Source organism: Channa argus, chromosome 7, assembly GCF_033026475.1.
Source record: "Channa argus isolate prfri chromosome 7, Channa argus male v1.0, whole genome shotgun sequence".
NCBI lineage: Eukaryota > Metazoa > Chordata > Actinopteri > Anabantiformes > Channidae > Channa > Channa argus.
This window is the reverse complement of record NC_090203.1, coordinates 5,034,527-5,059,324: the sequence shown is the minus strand read 5'-3', so window position 1 is coordinate 5,059,324 and position 24,798 is coordinate 5,034,527. Positions and strand designations below refer to the sequence as shown.

The 24,798-nt window shown below is 40.9% G+C and overlaps 1 protein-coding gene across 2 annotated transcripts in view; it reads right to left on the bottom strand.

Annotated features, from left to right (window-relative positions):
• LOC137131099 (raftlin-like) overlaps positions 1 to 24,798 on the bottom strand; it is an 82,896-nt gene that overhangs the window by 18,828 nt on the left and 39,270 nt on the right. Inside the window, exons 4-6 of one of the 2 annotated variants that reach the window (XM_067511926.1) lie at positions 16,753 to 16,861; positions 12,051 to 12,537; positions 5,571 to 5,774 (exon numbers count right to left, since the gene is read on the bottom strand). In XM_067511926.1, coding sequence (XP_067368027.1) covers positions 5,571 to 5,774; positions 12,051 to 12,537; positions 16,753 to 16,861 — 800 coding nt within the window. The remainder of the gene's footprint in view (positions 1 to 5,570; positions 5,775 to 12,050; positions 12,538 to 16,752; positions 16,862 to 24,798) is intronic. The other variant, XM_067511927.1, reaches the window with a different exon arrangement.

Below are 24,798 nucleotides of genomic sequence, written 5' to 3'. Positions count from 1 at the left end.
ATCAAAAACTGAATTATCATACTGCAGCTGTAAAACAAACATATTAAAAGCATTTGTGCAGATTTGATGTAACGGATGGATTGTAAAGGATTATACATCCCCAGAAAGTTTTAAGCATCTGTTAACGTCATAATTCAAAGCAGTAGCTGAGTGACAAAAATCTAATATGGTTTGTCTGTGCGTGAAGTCACTCCCTCATTCACTACCCCCTATTAAAAACACTGCATCGATCATTTAAGAGTTTTTGGTAAAATAGATTTCAGATGTTAATCACCATTTAGCATCTCGTCTGGTATCGAATTGCACAATGGTGATTTTCATATATAAAATTAAAGACATTCATTTACTGTGAGTCAAAACAATAAACAAAAATCATCTCAGTCTGCAGACTCAGTTGTCTGCAGCTGTCTTTCTGTTTCCATCCTCAATCTTTTACTTTCGTGTTTGTATTTATAGTCTTTTACTTTGCAAACATGTCTAGTGCTAAAGTTTTTGCAGCCATAAATCAGAATCACTCTTTGGGGTGTAATAGGTAATGTATTTGGTCATTAATTGGGAAAATAACAGGAAGTAAACAGGATATTATTTATATTATTATCTAGTGTTTAATAAGATCACATGATATCGTGCAATATTGTTTTAAACTTTATATTAATTCACAAAATAGGACTTTTCTAGTCCCTGAGGGTGTGAATGGGTGAATGGCTGTCTGTCAGCTGTGATCAATTGGCAAGGGTGTAGCCCACCCAGTGACATCTGGGATGTGCAGTCACTGCCCATGCAGCGACAGCGGCACAGGATAAATGCCACAGACAACGAATGGGTGGATGTGCACCTTGTGCTCACAAGTGCATTGCACTTTCACAGATCCCCATTTGTGTGTTCAAGTCCAGCTGACCGCTGCCAGGAACGTGAGCCTGCTCTGGGTTATGCTTGCTCACATGATTTCAACATGCGTGCAAGGCACTGGCTCAGAGAGCTGGAGACAGGCCGCTGACAGCTTATCTATATTTCAAACAGGATGAGAGGGCTTCCAGAGAGAGGGATGGAAAAAGAAAGAGAGAAAGGCATGAAAGCTCTAATATGTGCGGACTAGATGTGGCTCTTCACTGTGTAGCCAAAGATTTGGCAGCTGGACGGCAACTACCTGTGGGTTACCAGGCAGGCTTCAGCTGGTAATGAGGGAGCTGAATACTGGGGGATATTAACGAATGAATTGTCCTAGTTTTTTGGTATGAATTCAGAGGATATAAGGCTAAAATCTCTTTGAAATAGCTGCAGCTGATTTGCTCGTTAACATACAGTGTACTTACAATGTAATAAGTTTGCAATATAGTTATATAGAAACATCATTATTAGGAGACAGGGTCATTTGTAAAAAACAATTTCCAGAGGAGCATCCTTCCCTGCAAAACACAGTTAATGGACTGCACGTGCGCAGCCCCCTTAATTCATCGTTCACGCACACAATGACAGCAGCAGGGTACCTTGCAACGTGGCCTGACAGTAGGGAGCAGTGAAGCTGACTCTGCACCAAATATTAGCAGCGATTTAAAGTCGAGAGTCGTGTTTTCTTCCGTTGACTGCTAAGCTGCGCTGCCGAACAGTGATTTAGCAGCTGATATGTGTTGTGCACTTTAACCGAAATTATTAAAAGTACGAGAAAAATGTGTGGTGGGAAACTTCCAACCCTTCTCGTGACTGCAGCTCAAAGGCTTAAAGGGAAACATGTTAGTGAAACCTACACGCTGAACATTCGCCACATAAAAATATGTGCGTCATGTAGGCTCCTGAGTACACAACCACATGCACAGACATCTCAGGGCTTGTATTTCTGCCACTTGTCAATTTTTGCATCAGGAAAACTCTTGCACATTGTTTCATTTCTTTTGACAGTAATGAAAAAAAAACTTGGAATTTCATATTCCCTGCATCTCTCTCGCTCTCCACCTCCCCCTGTTTTCCCCCTCTATTGACTTTGCCCAAATTTAGAAACCAGTGAGGGCTGACTGTCATGCATATGAATAGCTCAATGTCTCACAACCGGGCTACAAATCCTCATTGTGAGTTGGGAGATAGCTTGAGCTATACGAGTAACAAAGGCAAACTCCCCGTCAACACCATTACTGTCAGTTTTTTTAGTAAACAAACTCAATCCCCCAACCCTGCACCTAGGAGCTACTATGAAACTACGTGTGTGCAGTGTGTGTACATATCTGTTCAAATGGTTGCATTTGTGTTTCTTTTGTAGGTACAGTAAACATGGATATTGCATTGTACTGTATATTCAAGTCTGTGTGTGTGTGTGTTTGCAAGCCGTGTGTATGAATCTTTAATGTGTGGCTTATGACAGTGGGGGCCTGCTGCAGTTTAGGATCTGTAAATTCAATATCATTTTAATATCTGACCCTGTGGCTCGGGCGAGGTGTTTGCTTACGGCAAAACGCTGCTGCCACACCGAAGAGAACTTACACACACCTAGCAATCCATTACACACACACACACACACACAACTGCACACAAACACATGCGTATGCATACAATGCCCCCCTAATGTTTTCACATCTAACTTCACCATGGAAACCCATCTTTAGTAGGAGCCTGGAGACACGTTGTGTGTTTGTGTGGACGAGTGCATCTCTCTGGACCATGGCAAAGAGACAAAAGAAAGGTAGCCTAGTATGTAAGAAAAGGCCAGGAAGCAGACTGACTGCACAAACATGAGCCGTGGCTCCTGAACATCAGGAAAGCTAATCTGTGAACTCGACAATCACAGGTATAAACCTAACAAATGAGTATTTTCATGGATTTTAAATATTATTTTAAAGGGGCATTCAATTCATGCACTATTTTTAAATATTCTTTAATGTAGATGTGGCAAACACATCGGGACAATAAAGTGCATTATACGTATTAGCTTATGTATTGATGTATCTGCTTGAGAGGTTTCAAATATATTCTATATTATATTGCTTTAATATACAGGCCTCAAAAGCTCTCCGTTGCATGAATAATCAATTTTATTCAATTACTAAATTATGGTCTCTGCATAACAATAGAGTTATTATGAATAACTATTCATGTATGTGGTTTGGTGCTGGACAACGGCAGTGAAATATCTTTTTAATGTAACCGTTGTCTAGGTAAGTGAGATAAAAATGTGTTTTCAAAAATGCCAAATGTGATCTATGGGAGATTACACAGTATTGGAACTTCTTAAATCGTTCTAATCTGGATGGTTTGCAGGATATTGAACAGAACATCTGCGATTATTACCAGCAGGACCCACAATCCTCCTTCAGTTGATTTGCTTGTTAGTGAGAGCTGAAGGTTTTCCAGCCATCTCCCACTTATTGTGCGGCAAGGCATCGCCGAACCACGCAAACAGCTCTGTGAGGTGCAGTGGGGCTTTGAGCTAAACCTAATATCAGCATGCTGTGGTTCTTTCATCGTGCCGAATCACAAATGTCAACCTCCCAGAGGTGCTAGAGCAAAAGTCAAGAGATCCTTTTCTGGTGTGTCTGCACCAAATTTCATGGTAATATGTCTGAGAGTTGTTGAGATTTCCACCAAACACTGAGTGACAGACAGCTGACACCTGCATTAAAAAGCGGGGATGCTCAGCATAAAGAATAGATCAGGCTGCATTTTTCCACTTAAACTAACCAAATCCTGAGAGTTTGGTTGCCTGACTTGACTCGAAACTGGAACCAACGTCAACATTTTAGTGTATTATAGCACCTTAAATTAGAATAAATGGACTGGCGTAGTCTGTTTTATAGTTCTAAACATTTACAATTACAGTAAAGCTTTTTATCCTAACCTGACTAAACCCCGTCCAAAGCAAAACGTGATTTCAAATTTTTTGTCCACCCATTTACTCTCACATTAGGGGTACAGTGGGAGTCCATTTCTATCCCCCAACATACAATCCACAATCCCTCCAGCCCCAGTGACAAGCACTTGCACCCCTAAAGGTACAATAATGTCACTTCGATTCTGTGGTTGTATCCACTCTTTAGGTGTATAATAAGACACAGGACGGTCAGTTTTAGAAATAAAGCACAATTACACCCATTAAACCTCCCATGCATCTGTCAGTAGTTAACAAGCTAAAGCACACTGTCGGCTCTGTATCCTAAAACAAGGCCGTCACTGTCACCACCATCTTCCATCCAAATGCATGTCTGTCAGCCCAGGTCCTTTAAGTGTGTTGTTTTTCTGTCAAACATGTCCTTGATGTTTATGAGGTTGCGATGGTCTCCTGCTTCGTGTTGAGTGTCTCATCACGAATTCAGAAACTCGTTTCAAAGAAGCAGCTAAATATGGAGCCGACAGGAATGGATACTGATTCTAAAGCCCCGAGCTCCACGGCTGTTTGATGTAATTAGCTTATAACAACAAATGGGATGCCTCTTTGATGTCATATTGCCAGCTTTTCTCCAGAGACCGGAAAAAAATCCACAAAGAACAGCATTCACCTCACCGTAAAGTTGTCTGTTTTCCAAAGCGGTTGAGCTTGAGCTGTGTGCTGATTTCAGTCCTATAAGACAGTGAAGGGCAAGGGCGTTTCATAATGCCTCCTCTCCTACCCAGTAATTTCACTGTTCCAGACACGCATATCTTAGCAGCGCATGAAAAATGCAAAATATGTTCGAGGATCCTAATAGGCAGAAAAAAACGGAATCATAATAATACACTTCATTACTCCATTCTCAGGACATAAAATATGCAGGGAGGCACTAATTTGTTATCAGGTTAATTATCTGTGTTTCAGACTTGCTGAGGCGTTCACTTTCCCAGATTAATGAATTATGACTCTTATTTACTCTGGTTGGCTTATTTCTCCAGTGTCAGGGTGAAGTGCAGCGCTGCCGGGATCTGATGGAAGAGGAAGAGCCGTACATGAAATAGTTTTCAAGAGGATAGCAAACACTTCCAAGAACTCCCGTTTTCTAAAGCATCCCCAGCAAATGAAGACTTATTATGTCAGCCTCACTGCACAGTGTTGGAGAGTTCACCCTTCCACCATTTGGAAAGAGATGCAATGTTCTGCAGTGCAACTCTACTGTCTGTATCATGTTTCTCCCTCCGCTGAGCAAAACTAGGTTTACTGTACTATAACGTACTTGATGTTGCCGTTGTTCTAACTGTAGATGCAGTCCAATTAGCATGCTGTCATGCTACCACTAAACAGATCATTTAATGTCTTTAGTAAAGTTTGGTTGGTTTTAAATGATGAAAACTGAGGTGCAAATGACTCTGAAGTAAAATCTTACATGTGTCAAACATCAGTGAATGTTCTGGTTAATGCTTATAGGTGATTGCAGTATTTAATTAGTTTAGTAGTGGGTGTTTGGTGTTTTGGACAAAGTACGAATTGAAAGTGATGGAAATCCATCCAATGTTTATGTGTCGTTCAAAATTTGCATTATTGTACATTAAAACCTGGGATTGTAATGTTTCTATATTTAGTGCATAGTAGGATAGTAAAATTACACTGAGCTTCATTCACTAATCACCACCACGACCTCTGTTTTCGTCAGTGACAGCGCGTCCCACTTGCTTACCATTCACGTTGCCCAGGTGAAAGTATCCATCGACCAGCGAGGCTCCATTGTTGAAGTGCTGCGTCATGTGATCCAGCCAGTTGGCCTCCACACCCTTGACGCCCTCGTCGCAGTTCTGAACCCGAAGTGGCACTTTGACAGTGTAGTACTTCACATGGCCCTCTCGGACTGGCGGGTGGTTGTAGAACGCGAGCAGTTCCACCCCTGTAGACAACAAAACTCTCGTTGAGTTAAGTCCCACATTTTACTGAACCACTGCTGTACAGTGGCCACAATGCAAAGTGAAATTTAAACTTTGTCCGTGGGGGTTCTTTTCCTCTGCTCAGCTGTCAGAAGTTACCAGCCCCTGTTCAGTAAATAATCAGATAAGAGGCTTCAGAGTTTCCTTTTTTTTTTGCAATGCAAGCTATCTGCAATATGAAGTTGCAATATGATACACACTAAATGCTCTTCACTTTAGGGACTTCTGACTTTTGGAGAACTTATTTTCCTGTGACTGCGATGAAGTGGTAATAACTTTATTGGAAGTACATTTATTTCCTGTGAGATAAGCAACCAGGAACACAAAGCCAAAGTGTGGATAGTCAACAAGCTTCTTGGCTAAGAAAAGCTGGCCACAGTGTTTGTGCTCATCAGCCATCAGCAACAGCAAACGACAATTTATGTGCTTTCTTGTTTTCCAGATTTTCTTGTCCTGTTGCGAATTAGCTACTGTAGGAGATGAAATTTTGACAGATAAAGATAATATCCAACTATAGTAGAGAAATTTACATGTGTCCTTGGAAATATAACAAAAGCTGAGCTTCGGAAACTGTTCAAAGTGAAATATGAGGTTTAAACTAATAAAAAATACAGTTAAGTAGCTGAGACCTTCCGACAAATTTGACTTTGTGGTTGGATTTGACATTTGTGTTCCTTTCTCTGTCTCAAAACAGTAATTGTACAATATTTAGTCCTGGGTTTTTATATTTTATAATCTCCTTTATAAAGAATAAATGTTTATACAGCAATTGTGGACACGCACTTTCTGAAAATCTTATTATGTATCAACATTGAAACTATTTTTCATTTGCAGATGTGACACAGCTTTGTATTAATTTCTTGTGTTTTACAACCTATTATAAGAGGACGTGTTTGTGTGTAAGACACTGTAAATAAAAACCTAAACATTATTATCATATTATGAACGAAAGTTCCACCTGGCAGGTGCAAAATAGACAAAAACTGTAACAGTAATGCAAGATGAGATTTGCCTCTCTTTTCCACTGTCTGTGTTCGAACAACAAACATGAGGCGGATCAAAAGCAATTTGATCATATTTATGCGACAAGTCGTCCCCGTATTCCTCTTAATGTTTTCCAGAGGTGGTGCAACTCTGCTGATGCATACCTTAAAAGAGACTGTTTCATTATGACCACGTTAATTCATAGTATAACCTCAAAAATTGCATTAAAGCTCCCCCACTGTTGTGTACATCAAGCAGATTTACTGTATGCATAATAAAACAGGTCTCGTGAGGAATAAAGCACTCTGGGAATTTGCCCACAGTACGTATGTCACTGCACTTTGCACACATCTTATCAAATCAAAGTGGCAAGAGTTTTATTTGTTGTGATGTGAGTGAGTGAAGGACTTTCTTTGTAAAAAAAAAAAATAAAAAAAAACACAAAACATGAGATGTGAGCAGGGTTCAGTTGGGCAGAAAGCAATTCAAATCGAGCCTGCTAACATTTTCCCTTTCTTTGGGATGCAAATGTCGAACTGTCATTCCCCAAGTGAACCAGATGGATGAGCAGAATGTGCAACACTGCCACCCACCCATCCACCCACGCACACAAACACACACACACACACACACTCTTACACACATTTTGGCATGGGGTAGGAGTGGTTGGGGAGGGAGTCATGGCTCAGTCTATTTGGTTCTTGTGTCCGTCCATCCGTCCGGCAGACACCCAGGAAGAATGAATCATTTATAACCATTTCTTGTCTGGCTTGTCTGACTGATATGACAGCTGGCCACCAAATTCCCTAAATCTTGTCATTTGTCACTCTTGAGAAAAGTCGAATCACAGCGGAACGTTCACACACCCTCCCTTCGTCTTCCCTATGTTACCCCTGTTACAACAAGGACAATATGGCAAACAAATCTTGGATAACACATGACAATGAAATTACTTCCCATTCAACATGCCTCCGATGTGCCAAAACAACCCATTTCTTCACTGGGAATGATTCTGTAGCGATCTGCATCATATTAACTGGCTTACAGCTTATGTGCACAAGCCCGGGATGATGTATCACTGCAGTTTGTCCTCGTGAATTCTTTCTGTATCTCAGCGAGCTTCAGGCAGGACACGAAGAAAAATTGTGTCATGCACACTAACTGATTTAGAAAAGCAGTGAAAGCTGTGGGTTCACAGCTCTAAATTTCTGTAATCACAGTGTAATTAGATAAGTAACAACATTACACCATATTTGACACAGATTATTCGATTTGTGGCACTTTTATAGAGGTTGGTCAGATGTGTCATTTATAACTGTTTGACATAAAACAACAGCCACTAACGAGAAACACGCTGCCCGGCTTCTATCTTTCTGGCAATATTAGCTGTTGTCTGTGTAATAGCTAAGAGTTTCCCATGCATTATATTTCATTATAGTCTAATTATGCCGTGATTATGGCACCAAGGCAACTGTAATTCAGGCGGATGGGCTGGCAGCTCGTTTTCGAACCTTTATTTGGTCTGGAGAAACCGTAGGGGTCTATAAACGTCTCTTTGGTGTTGCTGCGTTCACAGGAGTTAAGCAGGAGAGAAGCCACGGATGGCAGCGTCAGCAAAGGCAAACGGGGCAATACCAAAAGATACGAGGAATTTATTTGGATACAATTTAGGCATGAAAAAGTCAACTGGTTTGTTCATCCAAACCAGTATTGTATTGGTATTCAGGAGTCAAGAAAAAAGAAAAACGAACTCCTATTAAATCGACGCATCCGTTAAATAATATAAAAAAAAACATAGGCCATAATAATTCAGCAAGTTGCCACAGTGGCAGTGCATCATAAAGAGGAAAGAAAATCACGTGAGATGTTCTTTGTTTCTAACCAGTACAACTCTCATTGCAATTCAAATGTCAAAGCGTCGGCTGTTTTGACGTTTGAATTGCATGGCTGCACACTAAGCATTTTGTTGATATCAAATGAGAGTCGATGACGGTTGGCACTCTGCCGTACAATGTGGGAATCTCAAAGAGGACTACAGGATTAATATATGCTTTTGTAGCATTAATGAGCCCAACATGGATACAAAAGTTGAAAAAAATGACAGTGTGAATCAGTTACATATTCACTATAATAAGCTGTGTTACAAAACAATTTTGTTTTCTCCATGAATAAACTTACCTGAATACCAGATACTGTATTGTGAGAAAGAGCATACAAATAAGTAATCTTTGGTCTTTAACAAACTACTTAAGTAAATAATAAAAATCTCCAAAACTAAAGTCCTGTCAAGATCCTCACCAGTACAAGTGGTAACACTCTTACTGCTGTGTTATTCACTTCTTGGTTTTATGACAAGAATTTGAAAGCTCAAAATGTCATCTTATGGCCAAGTATTGTTCCTGATCAATTGCTTTATTGATGTTTCTGAGAATTATTGTGGGCCGTTTTAAACTAAATGGTGGTAAAATCAGATTACATGTCCCCAATAATTTAATATATACAGCAGTGGTTTATCTTTGTGTTGTATACTCACACACACACACACACACACACACACACACACACACACACACACACACACACACACACACACACACACACACACACACACCAAAAAAGCATGCCAAAGTCCTTTGAACCTAATCACATGAACTCATCACATCAACAGACAACAGCTAAGCCTTTCAGAATAAAATCTGTACAGCTAACCTGACCCTTGCCATTGGCAGGACCAGCTAACAAGGAAATGAGCGCATGAGCAAAGTTAGGATGCTGAAAGCAATTTGCTTCAAAAGGCTTATCTGTCCAGAGGATGAGCTTGGCAGCAGTAGCCCTGGCGTGACCTTAGCACCGTGGCTTTTCAACGTGTCATTATTTCAGTGTCTGTTTTTACAATGTGAGATGCTACTGTAGCTATGGATCCCATCAGAGGAGAAAACAGCAAAAAAGATGCCTTGTCCAGAGTGTTAAAGGTTGTAGGCATATTGTATATGTATCACCATTACAGTACACATCTGATAAAGCTCATTATATGTTTAAGTTAACTGTTATAATGACAAGAAACTCAATCAGTGCATTTTAGCATCATGCAAATATGTTATTAGTTTCCAGGTGACCTTGTCATGACATTCACTGCACACAGTCTAATTCGAAAAACTTCGATTTCAAATATAGTCATTTGCATTTTTTGCAGTGCAAATACAAGGAGGTAAGTCTGGATGGGTGGGTTTACAGAATGCATGACCCCTGTTGCTGGGTTTTTATCTACTAAAACCACGGATCCAAGTATGCTCATAAAATGTAACCCAGGTGTTTATTCCTTTCTCAAAACGTTTCTGCTCATGCAAACTGTATTTGAAATGACTTGTATTATCTAGCCGTTGTTGTGCAGCCGTCACAACCACGCCTAACTTTTCGTGCGGTCTTCAACCACAATCCCTGTCGCTCAAACCATCCAAGCATTTGAGACTTTAAACTTATGAGCTGATTTTCTATCCAGAGCTCCAGTCTTAGGGATAGTGTTCTTCTATCAACTGTAAGCTGCAGACTTGCACCAGCTTTACTGCCAACACTTGCGAGGTGTTCACCTCAAGATCTAAGGATTAGCATGGACAAGGCAGCAGCAGCCAAGACTCCTGCGCCTCTTCGGCAGACTGGGCATTATTAGAGAGGGACACGGGCTCTTGGCAGCCTCCCTTACCACCCCAGCTGGCTGCTACACTGGCGCTGTTGGCATTGTAGCAGAGATTCGGGGGGGGGGATGAACGTGGGGGTTGAGAGAGAGCTGTGAAGCTGAGGGAGGTAGAGGATGAGACAGTGGGGGATTATCTCACTGCAAAATGCACTGTGGGGAGGCCCAGATGGACCAGAGAGCTGTGGTGCGCCGTGATGCCAAATGTGTCCTATACCTAAGGACTCACACAACCCAAAGGATGGTGAGGTCTGCACACAAAGAGTACATTAATCACACCTGGCATTAGCTACTTTAAAACTAATCACTTTGTTCGCACAGACCCAAACACACAAATGTTAACACTCCCACTGGGATCCGCGTCTAATGCAGTTCCCACATTGCATTGACACATATCACAAATAGATTCTGTTAGACGATGAGAGCCGGTGGAGAGACGAGGGTGGTGGGTGTCTCTCTATCTGCTAATCCAAAATGCTCAAATAAAGCTGAAACTATAAATGTCTGTGCTAATTTCAACACCATTCCCATAGAAACAGGGGCTATCATGAATAATGAAGGTGCAGATACGTATGGCTCGGTTTCTTGGAAGACAGAAAGCGAGCCATGAAATGCGCAGCTTGTGGGGGGAAAAGAAAAAAAAAATGACAAAAGTGTTGTGGTGAATTTCACAGGCTCTCTCCGCTTCATCAGCTGAGTGCGACCGTGAATTTGTATGCACCACAGCTATAAGATGATTCCCTCTGTGTAACGGATAGAGGGGATTATATCCCAAGGCAGCACATTGTTGTGTAACATTGAGGCAATAGCAAGAAATGACACCTCCACTGTTGCCAAGTGTTTCGGGAGGGTCCGTGGTTAAACAGCCAAAAGGTAGAGAACGAAGAGAGACGGAAAAACAAAGTTACACATATATGACAGGTATCGGCTAAAGATTAGAAGCTTAAATTTCTGTGAAAACGTGGCACAAGAAGCCATAGTTCACAGTGGATGCCCTTGAGTGCAGGATTTAATCCTCAGCTCATTTAGCCTGCGGAAAACGTGCGGCACAGAAAAGCAAAAATGATCAGCTCACTTGTTTAAAAGCCATAAAAGAATAAAATAACATGCATCCATTGTCTATAAAGGAGGCGGGAGTTTCATCAGCGTTGAGCATTGATTAGTGCACCAGTTTCAGCTTTTCACTGTTTGGAGTTTTGACCTTTAATTATCTTAATTATCATTTCCCATCGGTCTTCTCTTGGTTATTTGAAAGAATGGCTGGATTTGTGTGGCGGCAGCAGCAGCAGCAGAAGCAACAGCAGCAGGTCTAATGTTGTTTAGAGCCGAGAGTATTGTCAACCTTTCAAGCCTCACGAAGTTTAAAATTTGACCTTTTAATTACAGCCCACTGACTGGGCCAAATAGTGCACTTTTCTTTTAAAGAATCAGTTCACACGAACATCAAAATCCAGTCTTTTGTGGCAGCATTTAAGCGCTACAGTCCTAATTTTCATGGTGTCTGCTTAACACATCGTTTCAATCTTGGTTAGAGTTTATAATGGTAACCATGGAGACCACTCACCATCGCCTCTCCTCACCCGGTAACTCTGCCTCCCCTTTATCTCTGTGCCACCGTCTTTGTTGTTATTGTGACATGGTGAGTCCTCCTCCTTCAGCTCCTCACTGTTCTCCAGATCTCTGTCTGATATTGGAGATGCCACAGATGAGACCTTGTCCTGACTGTCCTCCACCTCACTCACTGAAGGGTTCCCAGTGTGGACGCTTTGATTCTCCTCCCGACTCGTTTCATCGCCGGTCTTGCACGAGGCTCCTTCCTCATTGTCATCTTTGTTCGCTTTTTTAGCTTCAGCTCCAGGTCCTGGGATGTTTCTGGGGCTTGAGGGGTTCGAGGGGCTGCAGCTGCCCAGAGAACCGAGAACAGAGCTGGGACTGGAATGCAGGGAAAGGGAGGGGGTGTCTGGTTCTCTGATCCTGGTGCATGGAGCCCCATAGGGTTCCTGGACAAATCCCACGAACAACACCCCCTGGTCAGCAGCATCCTGGATCTGCTGTTGTGAGCAATAATAATAACAATGATTAAAAAAAAGTTAAAAGCTAGAAAGACAATAACAAGAGCAATGATATGATATGATTGCTTGCCAAAAGACTAATCATTGATTAAAATGACCTTTGCAGCTCTATATTTGATACTGTCGGATTTTGAGGGTGGGAAGCTTCTGCTGGCGATGCAATGAGCGGGGTTTAGAGGAAAATGCCAAAATGCTGATAAAAATAGGAAGCAGAATATACAGTATGTGAGTTATTTCCCAGGAGAACTCAAACTGAGACCAAACATTCAGAATTAGTTTCAGATCAATTATTTAGAAGTTTTTCCACCACTATTTTTCCTCTGCATCTGCTGGCTGATTGTTTTTTTTTCTTCGCCCCCATTTCTCCTCATCCCTTCCCCGCAGCTTCTCCAGTTCATTAGACTGGAGCGGCCGCAAACCTAGTTGGTCCTGGGCCGCATCCCAATTCGTGTGCTCCACTTTCTGTCTCTTTATTGTCGGCTGGCATTTCCTGTCAATATTTGTGTTATGGCACGGAGCTTGAGATTGAAACGTTAACTGTCAGAGAATGTTAATGACGCCATTCTCCACTTTTTTCAACCCAAACCCCCCCTACCACCAAGCCACCCACCAACCCAGGCAAGACGATGCCCATCTCTATCCCAAGTCAGAGTCAGGGAAGCGATTAAAAATCTAATCAAATTGCAGGTTATTCAGTATGAAATTAAATTGGAAAACAGTCACATTGTTTCCAGCCATATTGTTTAATATCAGTGAACGCTCTCTGCGTTCTTCCACATATTCCCCATACCAATATGTTGAAATGGAATTGCTGAGATAAAAGAAAGCAACTCTTGGTTCTCATTAAACGGCAATGCAGGCAGTGAGAGAGAGATGAATGGCTTTGAGTGGCTAATGTTGGTGCAGTTGATAGGATGGAGGATTCAAATAGCGGCTATAGAGGTTGAACTTTTTTTAAGTACAAATATTTTTATTTTATTAAATCCCTTCAGATTACATTTATTTTTCTTGAGACTTATGTTCGCCCAAAGAATCACCAATATTTCTGATAAGCCACAAATATATTTGGATATGAGTAGAAAAACTAAAGAGTACATATATAAGTATAATGCCAACATTAGCTCCATGTGTGGTCACAATATAATATGCACAAAAGGATTTTTTTCTCGTTGGAACTTGAATATCTAAAGATTTGAGATATGTCAAGTTGTGATTGGTGCACAACCTGCTCTATGAGGCACAGCCGCTCCAACCAAACTGAACAATGATGTTAGATTAAAAGAAAAAAATCCATATTTTATGCTTTAAAAAAGTCAACATTTTGAGAAAAGCATTTCAATACTTGCTTATACACTTTAATATTAATAAATGAAAAGAAAAAATGTGTCAGATTCAGGGTTGTCCTAAAAGAAATGTATTGATAGGTTCCTCAATATCTGAAAAAACGTTTGTGGACAGACAACAAACCTTACCATCCCTTGAATGCCAAAGCTATTGGGGCAAGTGATGCATTAATTAATATGAATAAGATGATCTAGAGTTTAATTATTTCCCCCGATAAAAACCACTGAATAGCTTAAAATAAAATCCTGCTGAAGATAAAAAACATACAGTATAACATGAACTGAAAGAAAGTGTGGAATAAAATACTTTTTCACAACCTTTACTAAACCATCCAAAAGGCGTCAAGTAAAGTAAAAACTGGACGTTAAAGGGCAACTTCACCAATTTTTACTTTCGGGTGTAAATTTATATTAATGCTGTTAAACATCTCTCTGCTTTTACTGAAAAACTGAAAATGTTTTTCATTATTAGGAGTTCAGATGATCTGGAGGAGCTCTAGAAAAGCAGGTTGACCATGATTACAACCACCACAGTGAGAGCAACAAAAGGACATAATCTAAATTGAAGGTTCCTCCAACTGATGTCATTTTACAGCTAGAAATAGGGAGATATTTTAATAATTAATAATAAAGTCAGAGTGAAGTTTAATGGCATTCATTTACATGTACTGCCAAAAGACTCAGTGAAGGCGTCCTTTAAGACATTGACTGAAAATGCGAATAACTTTTAGATACAGCTAGTCGATGTATTGTTGGCAGTATCTAACAAGGAATAGGAGAATAAATGTAAGATAAAGATAAGTAGTTATCAACTCCTAAATGTAAATGAACAGATAAGTTGCAAAGGCTCAGAAGGCACCACCTCAGGTCAAGAAAATGAGGTTTCGAGGTCAATAAAGAAACTTCGCATTATATGATTTCTCTTCATTAACCGATATGGTAACAAGCACAAACTTGATCAAATTTTTACTGGAAGCAGCTTCCCTACCAGAATATCAACTGCCTGTGGTGAAAAACCCATTTCAATTTTGACTTGAGACGACATTTCCTATTTCCACCGTAAGTTATTAAAGTGGCACCAGGAGGAGGTGTCTGAAGGTCAAGATGAAAACCCTGGAGAGAGAGATCGAGCTAGGCAGAAAAAGAGAGGGGAGAGATGACAGAAGGAGAGGCAGAAGGGATAATGACAGGGACTGAAACACTGAGGACATGAGAGGGGAAAAAAATGAGAGAGGAAAAAAAAACAGAGATGAAGAACAAAGAGAAAGAAACCAAGGGAATGGACCCCGCTCACTCCCCTACCGCTCATCCATGTCCACTTCCTTTTTAATAGATTTTTCCAGCATGGCCTCCTCCTCCTCCTCCTCCAGCAAGCCTGTACCAGCTCGCTAGATTAAAATGATAACCAACAGTAATGAGGTCCTACAGGACTGCGGTTGCATGACTAATCGAAGGGCAAAATGCACAGTAAGGTGGAGGAGTGGGGCTTCAAGGGCCGGCATAACGGTCGGTAATGTACAGATTAGGCAGGAGGCTTGAATCCCGGCGACGAGCAGGGAGTGTTCATCTACAGTCCCACCAGTGACATGCACTGCAGAGCCAACTCATTGTTACATCACAGGAGGTTTTTTCACATCTCTGGATTTTGTTCAAAATATAGAAATGTCAGGGCCGTGACATTTGCTAATTAACAGGAGCTCTGATACGTCACGTACATGGATTTAGATGCTACTTGGAGGAAAAATGCTGGATTTTAATACGCACATTATACTAATGTTAAATTCCAGGTGAAGTCAAGAGTGATTTCTTTTTTTTCACTTTATGAACTCTGTGCTTTTCGTCAAGTGCTTAATATAACTTTCATGCCCTTTTGTACTGAACTTGATTTCCACTTTGTGCAACCTGAGGCTTATTTAGTGTCTGCATCATATGCTGTTTTTGTTCTTTCTCGGTTTCCGTTCATCAAGTTGACCATTTTGGATCTGGCTTAAATATTTGGGTTTTTCAGTCTGCAGCCGACATTTGAATGTCTCTAATCTGATCCCATCACTATGTTTTGCTGTTTTGCCCGACATTTACCCCAGATTTGACACGATAAACTGCGGCCAGTGAAACACTAATGTGGCAAATTTGAAGTGTAGGATCTTTGGTGTGTAAAAACTATGATTTCCTGAAGTTTAAAGCTAGAGTGCGTTGGCTACTCGGCTCGAGTGGGCAAAAGCTTCACATGTGAAAGAGAAACTGTTCTGCAAACCTAGAAACTCGTCATACAGTAGCTTCCCACATTAGAGGAATCACAACAAAATCAAAAAACGTATCACTAATTTATACCTGACATCTCCTGAAATACACACACTGTGTCACCTCCTCTATGATTTTTTATTATGCTCTAAAGTGGCAATTACATTAACAGAAAATAAATAAAAAATCCCTATTTGTCACTCCTCCAACACGACGTACTTTTTTGGTGACTATGCTTCAAGCATTCAGTGACAAGTTGCTATTAAAAGCTTGCATTCTGCCAGCAGTGAGCTTGCTAGCAGGTTTACCCGTGTGCTTTATTCACTAAAATACAAACAATGGGTTTTCTGAACCTGCACAGACTGATTTCTGTATTGCTTGCATACTGGACTGACATCACATGTCAGTCTATGCTCTTCTATGTTTGCTTTGAATGTTGTGACTCATTATTTTATGTTGGAATATGTACCTACATCTTTTTAGGGAATAAAAGGCAGAACAGGTGCTCTGTATTCATCTCTTCCTCCTGCCTTCCCTCCCTGGATTTTGCCTACCTGCTGGGCACAAACTAACAAAACCCTCAGCTTTGGCATCGGTGAAGCAGCCCTACCTTCTTGACGTAGCCCTGGATGAGCTCAGGGGTGGGCACCTGCTCGGCAGACAGACACTCTTCCAGCTGTAGTTTGTATGGTGGGCAGACTGGCTGGCTCCTTTCCACCCTGCAGGCACCACAGTGGGGGAGAGAGGACAATGAGTTTCAGCCTTTCAGCCAGCCGACCTGCTGGAGAAACACTTACCGTACATGGCGGGTATTCACACACATGCAAACACACAGCCGCGAAGTGTAAAATTCCGAAATTACAGCCATAAAACATTCACAAACAGGGTGCTATTCACAGGCATTGAATCTACAATACAAAAGTAACCCCCATCAACAAATTACGCTGCATCAAGAACCTTTATTAATATTATTGTTGCCCTGTGGGAGGCGGCAGAAAAACACAATAAAGCACTAAGATCCACGTGGATTAAAGCAAACACACCGAGAGCACTAAAAGCAGGGAACTCAATGCAAATCTCGTCTTGGCTCCCCCCTTCACCCCTCTCCGCGGAGGCCATATCAGTATTTTGAGCAGGGAGAATCTATTTATATGGTGTTGTATTTTCCTATTCTGTCCTCTGGAGGAAATCCCAGAGCCAGCCCCGAGGAGACTAATGCCCCAGCTTCTCCCTGCTCCTCATCCTGTTGACAAGGCGAAGAGGAGCCACACACCCTTTTCCTCAGTGTGCAGCACAGTCTGTGCGCATATACAGCACAATAACGTGTGTGTGTGTGTGTGTGTGTGTGCTCTGCGTGAGCTCTGACTTTACACGGACACCTGATGTGCGACAGGGTAAAAGATGCATGCGTGCATGCTGATGTGTGTATTAAAGGCGGCTCTTTCAGCTTCTCATTCCACACAGAACCCCTTCTGCACGTGCAGGACTCTGCCTCTGTGAGTGTGTGTACATCTGTGCTGCATGTGCTCCTAATGCAGTACCACAGTGACTGTGCAATTCCATTAAATTAACGACAAAACAACAGCATAAAGGACTAAGATTTGGGGAACATGCAAATTTTCTTTTTTGTATGAAGCCAAAAAAATGGTTCAGGGCAATTGCAATTATTTATTTTTTTTTTTGGTTTTTGCTTGGACTCATACATATGTATTCATTTGTGTGTTTTCAGACGTACGGTTTGATTTGTCTTAACTTTTCTTTGTATCTTCTCATTCAGCAAGCAAGTTTTTGTCAAAGTGTCAAATTACTAGTGTACAATACAAATTTAGGAAACATTTTACTTTTCTTTTAAATGCTAATTGAAGTGATTGCACTCAAGCCTTTTAGAAATGTTAAAAAGCTGAAAAGATCAAACACTTACAGATTACAGAGCAACTCTATTGTTATATGACCAACGCATTTGGGCCTGTAGCCTTCATCGTGGTCTGTTAAAGGACAGAGTAAAAGGGCATTTAAATAAAGTTGGATGTGGAAAGAAAAATTAAAAAACAACCAATCATATACAAACACACATATAATAGCCAATCAGAAATGGTAGATGTTAACATTTCTGGATGGATAAGAGCAGCCGGGACCTATTTAACCCACAGCACCAACATAACGTGATCCTGTTTAACCTGAGATAACTTTTCCTCAGAATTGACAAAGCTCCTTCCACAGCGTGTTCAATGTTTTTGCATACTGTGTGAGTAGTGAATTCACTCTGACACGTAAAGTCGGAGGAGTCTTCCCAAATTGTCAGGGAGCACATACACTCTTTTGTTAACACAAGGAACCTGAGAGCAATGTGAGCTTCTCTATATTTTCTTGTCATTTTCTCTCAAGAGCTTACGTGATGAGGCTCCTCTGATTCTTTTGTTCCCTGTCAAAAATATGCATAAATTTTTCTACTTTGCCATTTTACTGTCCGAGTAAATGTTACTAGCCTGCATTTTTCTAAGGCTTTAGAGAATGAAAACATCATTGTAAATTGTTTATTGCTTTAAGCAAATCCTAAATCTTTATGACCATTAAGTCTTCACACCACCTCGCATAACAAGTAAACTCATACCACTCATAAAACACACGCACAACTCAGACACATTGCTGTTGCAGAGCAGGAAGTGGGACGACCGACTCAGTTAGTACAAACTTCACGTGCTTTGTGAAACATTCATCACAACCAAATGGGAGCCGGTGTTCTTTTATTTGTTTTTTTCCAATCTTAACATTAACCAGTATGAAGGTACAAGCCTGGTGCCACTGTCTAAAAGGTGCATGTATCCCCCCATTGGTTGTGACATAAATCACAACCAACTAGCACTGGCTGTGCTCCGGGCTTGTGGAACAAAACAGGTTAAAAGAGAGAGAGACAGACTGCCAGAGTGTGGCAGACCATTTGTTATCTTTTCTCTTATATTGTGGAATATTATACTCAGAGCATTAACCATTTGCAACATGTGGCAATATTTTAGAGAGCGGTCTCCAGGTGGCCATGTGTGCTGCGAGTTAAGCAGTTTCAGCGTATGAATTGAAAAGAATATCTTCTTCAAAATATCACAATCTATCAGTAAAATGACACCAAAGCGAATACTAAACCCAAGTGTAAATTTGACACTCGAGTCCCATAATTTGATTTAATTCTCTGCTAGTAATTCTCTAAGAGAGGGTGTCATTACTTTTCAAATGGGGAAAAACTCTTTTTGGAATCAAAGTCTGAATGCAAGCCGGAGAGCGAAGGAAAGGGGGAGAGGCAGAGGCGATTCGAACAGGCCCCGGCTTAAAAATAGCACCTGCATCGCCTGCAGTCCAGCTTCTCTGTGTGAAACGGTGACTTTTCATGCAGCGTGAAGCAGCGGCTGTCAGCTTGCGAGGCCTCTTGTGGTTAGACGGGTGTCAAATGCCTGCCTGCCTGCTCGCCCACCTACCTGGAGTTCCCTCTTGGGTGAGTACACCTGCTAAACTCCCTCCCCCCTCTTGTCTGCCCACAGATGGGTCACATGCTTTGTCTCGCCACTGAACATCTGTGTTGCACTAATCACTCCCAGTGGAGCTGAACGTTCGCATGGTAACTAATTGCGTATTACCTGTTAGTGGCTTGCTCTGGGATTTGTTTTAACAGTGAGGAGGATACAGCATTTGTAAATGTATGCTATCCAGTTACACTTTGTTCACTGAGGTATGAAAAGGGATTGTGTTTGACATCCTGTTTTTCAGTGGACGCCAGCAAAAAGTGTCTCAAAACAGGTTCTTTGATCCTCAGAACAAACCTGTGATTTTTGCCTGTTCCACCATGATTTTTGTTTTTTGCTAAAGAATATTAGAAAAAGTAGTTTTCCTCTTTTCTTAACTTCATCCACAACATGAATGTGGTGTAACAGTTCTTCTCAATTGCTAAGATGCATTTAATAAAACAAGGATTTGAGTTGATCATCACTTTCTTCACCTGAACAATATGGAAAACGAATCAAATCTGATTTTAAGTTAATTGTTTTGTCACTGAAGCAGGAACACAATACATACAGTATGTTGTGCCATATTGAGTGTCTGAACTCGTCCAGTCCACACTCAGTGACCACTTTGTTAGGTACCCCAGTACAATCTAATGTAATACGATACAGCAGCTTCGCCATGACTTCTACTTTTACAATGTTAAAATGTTTTTAAGTTGAAACTGTCAGAAGGCTGACAATTCTACTCTCTGTTTATTATTGAGGTCATAGCGGGCATTGGGGTCATACTGGAGTGCATTATAAAAAGAGGTGGTTCCAATGTTTTGGTCTATTTAAAATGACTGAGGTGGCCATGATTTTATTACCTTTCTGACAGTTGATAACATTGTAAACGTAGAATTCATGGCAGAGCTCTGGTGTTATATTGTTTTAGATTTTACAGACGTACCTAATAAAGTGACCAGTGAGTGTAGATGCTGACTGTAGGTCCATGCAAAAAAAAAAAAAAAAGAACTGCACACAGGAATAAATTAAGAAAACATCCTAAGTAATTCTCTACAGTAATTCAACAGGCCATCTGTTTACAATAAATATTTTAATAATTAAAAAAAAAAGATTTCTTGATTTCAAAAGAGCAAAAGTCAGAGGTTAACCTTTGGCAATCAATGTCTGCCATACGATCATATGAGTGAACTGACCACCTGACTGGCTTCCGCAGAGTCATATATTAATACCTCATAAAAATCATAACTTCATCACTTCCCGTGAACAGGAAAGATGTCCGGTCCTAATTTGTTTAAAACAAGGATTTCCGGAAAGCCAAAAAGCATGAGTTTAGTCAAATGGTTTAAATTATTACTTGAATGTCACCTGTTGCAGGAAATTGCTTAAGTGGAGTTCAATTGCACTTACTGTCATGCTGTAGAAAGAAAGGCCGAATGGAGGCATTTGCTCAGCGTAGTCGACGAATATGAGTGGAAATGGGAGTTCACTCCTGCTCCTTGTGCATAAGAAACAAAGCCGTGTCAGACCTCTCACCCACCTCCATCTCTCGTTGCTCATCTATTGCTATGACGACACAGTCAGGGAGCATCTGAACCTGTGTTTAGTGCTCCGTCACCGTGGAGCTTTGGTAATACAGCACATCTCTACTAATGTCACATTTTCACACATTTCTGAATAGTTTCACCAGCGCGAATCCGCTCTAATGGCTTTTTGTCTGTACCCCTTGATTTTCCTCTTCCTCCATCTCTTCTGTTCACGCTCTCCAACCCTTTTCCTACCTCTCAGCCGATCTCTCTCTGCCTGAGCTTACGGAAGCTCCTTGCAATGACCCGATAATGATGAATATATCCCATCAGACATCGTCTGCTGAACTGTAACCTTATTCTTATCGAACCAAATTGAACATCGAGAAATTTGACAGTTGACATTTTAAACCTTCAAGCAGTCCAATCCATTTCGCCTGCATTGCAGGTTTGTTTTTCTCTGCTCTTTTACTGTAACAGTCACCGGTGACAAATTGCCGTCTAAGGTTTCTGAAGTTATGACCCACTTAAATAGACATGTCAGTCGGGTGACAGGGAATATACACAACCTCTGTAGCTCCTGACTGTAGGTGGACTTGTGAAGCATCACCCTCTACATGTAAAGTGTCTCAGTGGCTGAGCTTGTCACACAGAGGCTAATACTGTAGAGACTTGACTGCGAATGTGTCCACAGACAGACATACTGCGCAAGCTAAACAAAGGCTGTTGTACACCGGTCGGCTCTTACTCCTTGACTTCTTTCTCAGATTTTCTGGACAGTCTCCCAGAGATGTTCATTTTGGATCGACAAATGAAATGCTGCTCATTGCCCTGCTTTCAAACGTTCCCCGTTACCCCCACACCCAGTCCTCCGCACTCCTCTGAACCTGTCTTCCTCCTTTCTTCTTCTGACTGCAAAAAAGGAACTTGGGAGGAGATGCTCTGCTGTTTGGGTCCAACCCACACACACACACACATTTTCCCCCTGGTGGAGATGTGGATTCCCCCTGGGCTGGTGCTGATGTGAGCATCTGTCTCCACGGTGACAGACACTGGAGAAAAAGGCTGGGGCCTGCTTTCGGTCAGGGCCATCAAAGGATGGAAGACTTCGCTGCCCTTTCCGCTCAGTATCTCTCTCTTTTTCCTTCTATTATCCTGGTTATCCACCTTCTGTCTTCCCTTCTCTCTCCAGCTCGGATTTTCTTTTCTTTCTCCCTCACAGTGTCTCTTTCTTCGGAGCAAGGCAAGCATCCACCTCTTTTTAAGAGACAGATGGCATTCATTCAGCCGAAGCCTTTTCACACAGAATCAATATTTCTGTTGTGTGGTTTTTTTGCAGCAGCAAAGAGCTAAAGAGTGTTTGGACTGTTTGTAAAAATGTTTGTGCCGGCTGAAAGTGAAGGTGCAGCATGGGAGGTGATTACTAATGGACACCATCTGCAGAAAGGTAGGGTCAGATGCCATGCACTTTATGACCTTCTAAAGCATGGATAGCTTGTGTTTACTCCATAATGGGTGTGTTCAAACTGTTTTTTACGCCTCTTTCTAATAGAGCTGCGAAGTCAGGACTTATGTCAGGCATCCAAAATAAAAGCATAAATTCCTATGCAAAATGTATCTGGATTTTAAAGCGTGTCTCCTTTATCATGCATTAAATGCCTCCACTACAGAATATGTGTCCCCCTACAGTACATTTTATTCCACATGGGTCAGAACAGACTAATCCACTCACTGAGAAACAGTTTGAATGCCAATCTTAGGTGGCATGCAGCAACAAAATGCTGGGATGTATCAAGGTTACTTGTGCTTGATTATGTAATGTTGTCATATCCTCTATCTACCTTCTTGAATACATTTGCATAAAGGCAGCTGATGAAAACATGCTCTGCTTTGCAATTCTTTTTTATTTATTTATTTTTTTTTACTTTCAGACGGTGACTCAGAGCTTGTCTATCGTTTTAATGGATGAGTCAGCCCTCACCAAACAAAAACAGGGCTTTGTTCAAACAGCCCGTGGTTATATTTTCCTGAAATGTGACCTCTTGGGGTTGAACCACTAACGGCTTGTTATCCAGAAGTGAAGAAGTGGTATAAAGCCACGAAACAGTTTTCAGGAGGAGGTCGCGATGGATAGTTTGACTTTTAATCCCATTTCATTCCAACGTCCAATGCTGGTTTCTTTGGATCACAGCTGCAGCCCTCACCTAACTAAACCTAACCAGATCGTAAACATCTCATAAAACTTGCTAAAGGGACCTGATTTTATGGGTTTCAGGCCTAGCACCGCTAAACTCTGGTTAAATTTAAATAAATGACAATAAAACTGAAAGCTTTACCAAAACTAAGTTGTCATGTTTGCTGGGATGAATTATCTCAGTCTGTGGAGGTTGTTTCTCTTGCAGTTAGACAAGAACAAGCAGCAGACGGCTTCTTCACAACACCAAAATGAATGAGGGAAAAAGAGGAAGAAATATTTTTCCTCAACTGCAAAACTAATTTATCATCAGCCAACACGGTACGACCTCAAATTGTGAGTCAGCTACGTTTGTCCGCAACGCAAAATGTGCCAGTGTCCCAACATGAGCTGTACGAGCTCACAATACTGTGCTTAAACAATCCTTAAAGAAGTCACTACAATGGGCATCGGTTACAGAAAAGTTCTGTGCTAATACAAATTAGACTGGGCTCTTATTAAGTATTCTTTTCTTTAATTTTTCAAATATTGTCTCGTGTATCTTTTATGCAGCACATTAACAAAACCTTGACGGACCACAAAGCCTTAACCACGCGCAATCAGTGTGAACTGTGTAATTATCTGAAACGCGGGACCCTTTTTAACTTTCCCATTATGTATTTCTGCTTGTTGTTGTTTTTACCTCGTTGTCCTTGCCCTATTTTTATTTTTGTTATACATTTAAAAATGTTTTAAAGCAGGTCAGAGCACTGCTATTGAATAATTATTATTAAACAGGAATGGGTCAGACATATTACTAAACATAGTTGTGTTGAGGAAAGTGATTGTTCACCGCCACCATAGGTCAATACATATTTAAAATAACATTAGTTCATAACAAAGTTGTTCTCAAATCCTAAGTGTGGCACCATATTGATCCAGTTTCTGATAAAAAAAAAAATGTCCAAAACGTTGGAGTCTGTCCATTTCTTCTAGTAACTGTGAAATGTTTTACAATTCTAATGTTAAATGTTAGATAAATGATAAAAATATCCTTTCCCTTAAATTAGCGTCAAATGATCTAAAAATTTCTTTCTTTTTATACAACGATTACCATACATGCAAAATATTCTGGTATAAAAAATTATTTTTCTAATCCATAACAGTTGTAATATTTAACAGGCCATGCTGTCTGCTCTAATGTGGTTGGTCATACGTAGCCATCACTGAACAAAGATTATGGACATAAAATTTAGCATTTTCCACTGAAAATGTAAACAATGTCGGCCATTTTCCTTTGTTTTCATTGCCACAAACTACCGTCACGTGATTTAGTACCTACAAAGTTTACAGTTTGTATTGTGAGACGTACGGTACGTATTACTTAGGGGACCAACGTCACTGTTGTACATTACATCAACATTTACACAAACCAATTAGTAACTTCCTGTCTAATATTTTAC